Source organism: Equus caballus, chromosome 6, assembly GCF_041296265.1.
Source record: "Equus caballus isolate H_3958 breed thoroughbred chromosome 6, TB-T2T, whole genome shotgun sequence".
NCBI lineage: Eukaryota > Metazoa > Chordata > Mammalia > Perissodactyla > Equidae > Equus > Equus caballus.
In genome coordinates this window covers 3,145,090-3,154,137 of record NC_091689.1, presented here as the reverse complement: position 1 = coordinate 3,154,137, position 9,048 = coordinate 3,145,090, and the positions used below count along the sequence as shown (strand labels likewise).

The 9,048-nt window shown below is 46.4% G+C and overlaps 1 protein-coding gene across 6 annotated transcripts in view; it reads left to right on the top strand.

Annotated features, from left to right (window-relative positions):
• Nucleotides 1-788: 788 nt before the first annotated feature.
• Nucleotides 789-9,048, top strand: part of ERBB4 (erb-b2 receptor tyrosine kinase 4) — a 1,102,331-nt gene continuing 1,094,071 nt past the window's right edge. For 5 of the 6 annotated variants that reach the window (XM_023644064.2, XM_001488767.6, XM_023644063.2 and 2 more), the window contains exon 1: nucleotides 803-1,589. In XM_023644064.2, the coding sequence (XP_023499832.1) occupies nucleotides 1,508-1,589 (82 nt within the window). In that variant the 5' untranslated portion in view covers nucleotides 803-1,507. Of the gene's footprint in view, nucleotides 1,590-9,048 lie in introns of all 6 variants that reach the window. The other variant, XM_023644065.2, reaches the window with a different exon arrangement.

Genomic DNA, 9,048 nt, shown 5'->3' with positions numbered 1-9,048 from the left:
CTTGAAGAGTGAAAACCTGGGAGGAGCCTAAAGCTGGGTCCACTGTAGAGGAAGCCTAGTCATGAGGTTGGTTATGTGCTGACAAGCCCTTCTCAATCTTTTCCGAATGAATAACAGGCCTGGGACAAATTTCTACCCCTTTAGAACCAAATCGGTGGCTTTAGACTAGAATCTACTTAATGAATAAACCCCAAACCAAGTTGTCTTAGAATTCAAGGAAAAGGTGAAAAGACCCCTAAAGTCCCAAAATCAAAGGATGCAGCTCTCCAAAGGTGGAGTTTTAGTTTGAGTCAGCGTCGGTCAGTTTGCGAGGGTGGGAATCGTGGGAGAGATGGCATAGCTCAGGAAGAGATCAGGACTCCTAACGTGCAGAGGCTACCAGTTACTGAACCGGCTGTTAAACTCCTTTCCCAGAGTGGAGCACGAGTGGGTAGAGAGGCGGGGAGACTTTTTGCCCGAGGCAACCTTGTCGTTCCTTCTATTTCTAGGGAAAGTCGTCTGTGGATGAGCACCGTAGGGCAATGAATCAAATGGTGACTTTCTTGTTTAAAAAAAATCTTTTCTGCAAGCACCCCTCCGGTGGTCCGCGCGCCGCGGGCCAGCTGTTCCGGGCCTCTGTTTCAGTCTGAGGCCTCGGTGAGCCCTGCAAATCCAGCTTCCCCCGCCCGCACCACCCAGCTCCGGCTCCCTGACAGGTGTTTTCCCAACTCCCGAGGCCCACGATTTTGGGGAGTGGCTGAGCCAATAAGATTTCCCTTTGCGGGGGAGGCGGGAGAGAGGGCGTGGCCAGTTGGGTCAGCGCGGGGGCGGGGCTTGCGCGGCCGAGCCGAGCCCGCCCGGTGGCTTGCGGGCGGCTTTATCCGCCCCCTCCACCTTTTTCCTCCCCGAGCCTTATTAATTTCTCTGTGGGGCTGCAGCTGGAGACCGCGGAGCGTTGGAAATGACGCTCGGAGCTTTAATTACCGCAGCCGCCGGACAAGTGTGAGGCAAGCTGACAGGAAAAAGAAGGCGAGGATCCGGGGAGAGGCAAAACGCTTTCCCCCTCCTCCCCTCCTACTTTGGACTGGAGGTGCAGGGAAACTGAAAAGGGAGCCGAACATAGCCCGGCTGGGGGAGAGGCCGGAAACCTACCGCCCCTTTGCAATCAACTTTTTTTGGAAACCTTTTTCCCCTTCCTTTCTACTGTGGACCAACCAGTGAGAGAGAAAGTGAGGAGGGAGCGAGAAAGCGAAGGCTCACACGGGGAAATAGCTGCACAGTCTGGCCCGGAGCACCCGGCGCACACACTCGAGCACCCTCCCACTAGCGCGCACACTCTCCCCTCCCCGGGTCCCGGCCCTGGGCCCGCGGGCGCGGATCGGCCGTCGGCGCTCGGAGCCGATCCCCCGCGCGCCGGTCCCCGCGCGCCCCCAGGCGCGCCTGGCTGAGGGCTCTCCTCCGCGTGCGCGAAAGGGGATATGCCATTTGGACATGTAATTGTCGGCACGGGATCTGAGACGTCCAAAAAATGAAGCTGGCGACAGGACTGTGGGTCTGGGTGAGCCTTCTCGTGGCGGCGGGGACCGTCCAGCCCAGCGCTTCTCAGTCAGGTGGGTCGCGGTTCCTTGTCGCGCTCCCGTGGTTGAACCCGCCGCCGTCGGCTTGGCCGCGGTGGTGGCGCCCTCGCCCCCTTCGCCCAGCCTGAGACCCGCTCGCCCCCCGGGAGCGGAGGGACCACAGTACCGGGGCCTCATCCTTGAGCTTTCGTTCGCCCCTGTCTCTGTCCTCAAACTTAACCTGTGTGTGTGCGTGTGTTTTGTGGATCGTGAAAAATCCCGCTCTGCGTCCCTGCCCCTTTTTTCTCCCTGTTGAAGCCCTTTCTTTCTGGAGCTTTTTCTGTGAGTCGAAGCGGGATCCCTGCTGGGCGCGCCTGTGGTGCGGGACGTGGGAGACCCAAAGCCCGCGTCGGAGGAGGCGGTCCTCTCCCGTCTGCGCGCCCCGCCGGGCCGAGGACGGACGGACAGGGGTCCCGCGGCGGTGCCACTGAGCCGCTTAGGAATCTTAGGGAGGCTGTGAGGAGGGGACTCCGCGAGCGAGGCTTTGCACCTGTGTGTGCTGCCGGCAGCCACTGCGCCCCTAGTCGCCCGAGCCTCGCGGGGTCAGACCCGGCGTGAGCCCAGCCTGGGCAGCTGGAGCGCGGGGAGCGGGCGGGCGCGCCTCGGCCCGGGGCCTGGAACTCTGGGCCTCCTCGGCCGGCGTCCCGGAGTCCTCGCCCCATTGACGGGAGGGGAGCTGCTTTGCCTGCCTGACCCCTTAAAAAAAAAAAGAAAGGCTTGACATACTTGAGCCGGGAGTCCGGCCTTCCCGTCGGTTGCTGTGTTTGGCTCCAGGAAGAGTTCTTCCTGCAGTTCAACTTGCTATTGGCCGGAGTCCCTCCAACTTCTCTGTTTACTGCCCGGCGCGGCTGCCGAGCCGGCCCGGCGCGCGGATTGACTGAAGCCGAGGCGGGCGTGGCTGCGCCGTGCGCGCGGCCGCTGTTTGCTGGAGAGGTCGAGCGCCGGCGACCAGGACGGGCACAGGGTCGGCTGACCCCTGGGGAGGCAGCGCAGTGGGGCTGGTGCTCCGCGGCGCGCAGGGCTGATGACAGCACCTGCAGTGCGAGGGAGCTCAAAGTTTCTGACGCTTGAGTTTCCTGGGGATGAAAGTGGGACAGGAAAGGACGGAGGAGAACCGGGGTCTCCCGCGGCCAAGGGCGGCCTTTTGGAGAGCCGGAGAGATTTCCGGAACCTTCTGGGGCTGGTAGCGGGAGCGTGGGAGGCGGCTAAAGGAGATAAAGCCCCCGGCATTGGCGATGGGAGAGCTTTAGGCCGCCGGAGGGTGTCCTTCTGACCTCGCCAAGAAAACAGCGCGCTGTAGTTTCCCGCTCCGCCCCCGCCGCCGCCCCCTCCTTGCCTTGTAAATAACAAGTTACAATCATCGAGTCTTTCAAAATGACCTTCGAATGGCACAAAGCGCGCTGTCTGTAGTGGCCGTTTGCACCCTCCCAATTACTCCGAAATTCTTCATGCGTACCAGGTCCCGCGTTACAGCCACCTCCGGACATCACCAACACGGACTTGAGATTCCAAGCGGCCTCCTGGATACATCCCTTTTTATCTCCCTCCCCACGCGGAGTCCCTTCATATTTTCCCTCAATGGGTTGATTATGCACATTGACCCATTCAAAAGCGGTGGCCACTGACAGGCAGGCTTAGCCGGGAGGAATTTCTAGGAGGCGACCTACTGGGGGCTGTCTGGTTCGGCCTCAGCCGCTGGGGGACCCGGCTCCGAGTCCGCAGCCATTGGGTATTAACTGTGCGGCTCGTGGTTGAGCTATGCCGAAAAGCCCTTTTCAGAATTTCTGCAAGGAATGTAATCCAAATTAGTTCTGCAGCTGTCCCCTTCCTCGTCTCAGGCGACACCGCCTCGCGCCCTCGCTCGTCTCTTCTCGCTCCCCCCCCACCCCCCGCGAATTGTCAGACCCACAAGTGAGCCCATTTAGAGCGCGAGGATTAGCGTGCCATTGTTGTTCCGTGTGTGACTGTGTACTTGAAATTCTAGGGGCACAAAGGCGAGCCTTACTCGTTCAAAACACAAAGTGAGCTAGACGAAAGGGCCGCACAAAGACGTCTCGGCGCGTCCCGGTGTAACTGCAGCGCGCAAGCTAAGGTGATCCACTGGAACCTGGAAATGCCCCGGGACTTCTTTTTTCATCCTACCCCACCCCCACCCTGCGGCACCTGGCAGGGAAAGTTCCGCTGGTTTTAATGTAGCGCTTTTATAAAACCAAGTTACTGTCTGGTGTATGAGTGAGGCTTTGTGTGTGTGTGGCTGTGTTTGTGTGTCTGTATGTTCCCAAGTAAATACATATTGCGTGTCTCCCCTCTCGCGGTTAGCAGTCAGTAGCTATTTGGAGGAGTTTGTTTTGGTCCAAATGAGAAATTAAGTGCGGATAAGTAAACTAAGCTGCCAGAGGGCGACAAGATGTTGAGTGAATTGCTTTTAGATGAAACAAATTAAGGAAACGAGGGAAGACAGTCTGCTGCTCGCATTATTAGACACGCTTGGAGTTCAGGGGAAAGTGGCACATTTTTGAAATGCTAATTTCTTAAGCAGCAGAAGGAATGCACCTTATTTACTGATCTCTGTGAACAGAATAAAATCTAGGGGGTTCCGTTGTATAGATCTAAGATATTTCTCAAAATAGTTGTAACGGAAGAGGACCTGTTTTTGTGTTTTCTCCTTTTGCTTGAAAAAAATCAGCTTTAGAGAAGGTGGTATTTTAGTAATTCTGAAGGACTTTGCCTGATTTCCAGTGATTCACTTTATGTATAAATACTATAGCCAAAGGTCCTTTATGTGATAATTATAAAACCTTTACCACCAAAAGGAATAATTCCAAAATTTCTGTCTGGCATGATTGAAAAATAATCAGTTACCTTTGTATTGGAATAAAATATAGAGTAGTATTGAACTGATACCCTTAACAAACATTGATACTTATGTGATGAACAAGTTCAGTTTCCATTTCTTATTTGCAGATAACTTGGTTCTGCTTTTCATCCTATAAAGGAGCATACATTTTTCCTATATATCATGCCTCCAAACTTAGAGTTTTTTACATTTGAGAAGAAAAAGGTGATTAAGACTTAGTTAAATATATTTTCAAAACCCATCAATCCTCTTTCCTACACATGCTTGCTGTAAGCACACCCGTGGGTACACTCTTCTTTTTTCTCTTAATTTTGAAATTCTTATATATGTCAAAGGGGCCTTTTTAAAGAAGATTTTTTTCCTTCAGAATGCTTCTTAATAAATTTATACCTATTACTGTAACTATAAAACACTTGAAAATATTATTATATGGACTGTTATGATAAAATTGAATGACTAGTTGTATCATGATCCCTTGTATTCTGATTTTTTCTCTTAAACCAAACTGCTTTTATTTATTTTAATTATGCATGCATAGAAAGCCAAATTTTTTGAAAATCAAGGCACTGACTGCTTTATATATATTTTCATTTAGTCACTGGAAATGTGTCTTAATTAAGAAATTGCATTAGAATATTTACCAGGGCACACACTTCATGGAACAGCTACGTATCTTTAACCTGAACACAGTAAGTTTGCGTTGGCTGATTTTTAGAGTTTGCATTCATTTGAGGGAAAATCATATTTCCTCCTTAAAGTGGATTCAAATATTTAGTATTCATGAGCTTTCATTCCTTTGGTTCTTAAATAGAAGCACTATTTATCATCTGTCTTCTGCATTCACCCTTTCCATTACTATAGGTTTTTTCTTTACATCTTATGTATTCATATGTGTAATTTTAATAAATAATATTTTCTCCTCCATCACTAAGGGTATTCTCTTTGTGTGTGTCTTTAGCAGCAAGCTGCCACTCAGCCTCTGCAGGAGTCCTCTGAGTCAGTTTTCATTCTTTCTTTCTGATAAATCTGATATGGCTGGTTGGCCGGACAATCGCCAGCCATTCCATTGCTCAGATTTATTCCTGAAAGAAAATAAAAAGGCATCGATCCGAGATCACTAGCACGTCTCAAAAGCCCAGACTCCAAGGCCAAATCATTCTACAGAGAAGTCCATTTTTCCCTTTCTCTCTTCCTCTTTTCCCCTCTTGACCAAGAAGGAAGGAGGACTACTGCCATTTAAAAAATGCTGGGAGTGCAAGGAATTGTGCTCTTTCTTAAATATTCTCTGCACCCTTGTGATTAGAGCCACCTTGAGATTAATGACTCTGTGAGAGGCACGTTTTAGACAATAAATCGAATTAGGATGCCTTAAATACTACAGTGCTTCAAAGTGGTGTCATCTTTATATTATTTCAAGCCGGTTATTACAAAAATGTAAGATATATTAAAAATAGCAAACAAGTTTTTGCTTTATCTTACTGTGTTTTGCTGCTGTTGGATATCCATGTGTAATTTGTAAATGCCTAAAACATAAATGAGGCAAATGATCAAAAAAGATGTTCTGTTACCTGCAAACTTGTTGGCACTTGCTGTTTGATTTCACCCTTTTAAGAGATACTGCTTTAAGAGATGTTAATATTTATATTGAAATTAGCTTATACATGTTCAAGACTACAGCCATTCTACAGAAATTGTCAAGCATTTTCCATTGTTACCTTTTACAGCGATCTAATGAGGATGTATGCAGGGTAGAATTTAATCATATTATAGAGTTTTCTTCAGGTTATATCGTTTTAGCAATAGACTACTATGTTACATTTGACCATATGAAACCAGACTGCATCTTTTATCTAATACTCATTTTCTGAATTATTATAAATATTGGGCAGTTGAGTAAAACCTTACTTTTCATTCATTCTAATATAGCTACTGACTGAAGTTTATAGTTTATAATGACAAATAGTCCCTTAATTTTACCTTTTTTTTAAAATTAAAAGATCTGAAACTGTAGCTTTTCTACTTAATTTGAAGGCGACTTTGCCCAATTTGTGATGAAGTGTGATGCAGGACATAGCCGGGTGGTTTGAATCAGGATTTCTATGTGGTGGGGACAAGGCCTCCGATTTCTTTTCAATGTCTTGAGCAACTCACTTCATGTCTTTGTGACTTGGTTTGTGGGCCTGAAGGGGAAATGCATGTCATGTGCCCTCTATTTCTCCGCTGTATAGCAGTTTTCTGAAAAATGGCTTTAAAATCTTCTCATAACAAGTTAATTGATATATTTAAAACATGTACACATATGTTAATAAACATAATGTAAACTTTCTAGCAGACCATTGCTGTCAGAATAGCACCTGTCTAAGTGATATGAAAGGTTATTTACTCTAAAGCATTTGTATTTGAAGACTATTTCTCAGAAATGTTACTTTTCAGGATTGTTCCGTGGTCTCTTTAAATTTCGTTGTATATGGCTTTTTTCTTTTTCTGAGTTGTTGATAATTCTGACATGTTTATTAAATAAATTGACCTATTTTCCAATGCTTTAATCAAAGCTTTAAAACCACTTTCTTGTTTTTGTATTTGACACTAAAAGTGGTGCTATTTGTACTCAGTTTTTTAGGGAGAAAGAGAACTGTCTCACTTTTATGACATGGAGGTGAAATATATTATAAGCCTATTTTGGGCCTAGTTCTAAAGTCGTTTTTGAGCATGTGGTAATTGTTTTCTAGTTATTTCCATTTTGAATAAGTGATTGCTCTGCAGGCCTGCTGCTCTGCACAACTCCAGGGGGCGGCAGCCACACAGGATGTACTGGGAGTGGTGCTTTCCTAGGCAGAGGGTAGTGACGCAGCTGCCCCGCTGGTTGTGATGCTACAGAACAAAGCCCCAGAATAAAAGTTAGGAGAATTGGGTTCGGGTCTTACAATCATTTTCTGTGTGATCTTGGGTTTTTTTAATGATTCGTTAGATAGAAAAAGGATCTGCAGATTTTGTAGAAAAAGAAATCCATTGAGTTTTCCATTATTTTTATAAGTAGAACTGTTTTTTCATGTGAATTCACCTGTGTGGCCCTGGTGTCTAAAGCAGGGAAAAGAGAGAAGGAGAGCGTGTGTTGAAGCTGCAGCCAGAAGCCTGCTCTGTGCCCTAACTTTACTTTCCTTCCTCTCTCTTCTCTACTCTGCTGCCCTGACTTGGCGGAAATCCAGCACTGTTTAGGAACCACTGATCTAGTCCCGTCCTCTCATTTTTCAAGTGAGGAGATTCGTAGCACAGGAAGTTAAGTGGTATAAGTTAATTGGCAGCTCCTGATACCAGGATCATTTTCTTTAATATACGTAGAAGTACTTGAAAAGTTGCAGACACTTAAGAAAAAAAGAAAGAAATACAAAGTTGTGTTGTTTTGAAAGAGAATTGCAAAATTGAAGTGGAAGCAAATGGATTGGAACCATGGTCCTAATTATCAGATGGTGAAGTTCTTTGCAAGGGGAAGACTGTGGATCATCAGCATCTTTAATTTATATTTAGGAAGTAATCATTGATTGCATTTATAACTTAAAGCACATTAAGATTAAAGAAATAGAGCAACTTTGTTAAGGCATAGTTCTGTAAGAGGATCTGTTTACCTGGTAGGACCTATTCTGGACATAGAATTTTGACCCTAAAAGTCAGGTAAGAGTTGCTCACACTAGTATCTGTATATGACAGCACCTTCAAGAGTTGCTTTTATGTGGGACTTTATGGAGATGATCAGCTAGAGAATGATTCTTTCTCCATTCTGTATTAAGTAATATCCACGCTTAAATAAAATGGATTATGAAGAACAAACAGTGCGTTCCTTACCACCAATTAGTTGGTGAGGACCTTTAACTGGCAAATCCATGGGAATACTTCAGATTCATCCATGCCCATCCTTGGACCCAAGGGTCTTTATCTTTTCCACTGTCTATGCTGGGCCCTCTTCTTTCTTCAGGCCCCTGCTAAGATCACAGTTATATTCTTTGCACAAGTGCATAAACTAAGATTTAAGTACTAAGACTTTATAAATTTATTTCTGTGGCACATTTGCTTCCCCCTAGTTGTCTTCTGCAAGATGCTGCCTCTGGACTTTGTGACTTTGCAATGTTGTTGATTTAACCTTAACACTCTAGTTGTCGCTGACTTCCTTCAAGCCGCCAGAGCTTTCTCAGACATCATGGGCATTCTCATGACAGAATTCTCATGGGCCGTAGTGACAGAAAGGAGGTTTGAAACTTGTTCTGGCAGGAAGAGTCACTTCCTGTTAGGAATTTGAGATGAAAATGAACCCCCTGTAAACATTAACATGGACACCATGAAACTTCCTTTGCAACGTCATTAAACTTCTCCCTTGAGAGGTAGCTCAAGATCATTACTGTTAATCATCTTACTTCAGGGGTTACTGAAGCATACTAAACACCAATAAGAATATGCAAGACTCAGTTTCTGAATCCAGGGAGTTAAAGCAATAGTAATCAAGGCTGTATGAATGTTCTTATATATGTCATTTGGAACGTAGTCTAAAGGTGTTTAAAGAGAGGAAAATGAATGGCGCAGTAAACACTCATTTATTTTCCAAAA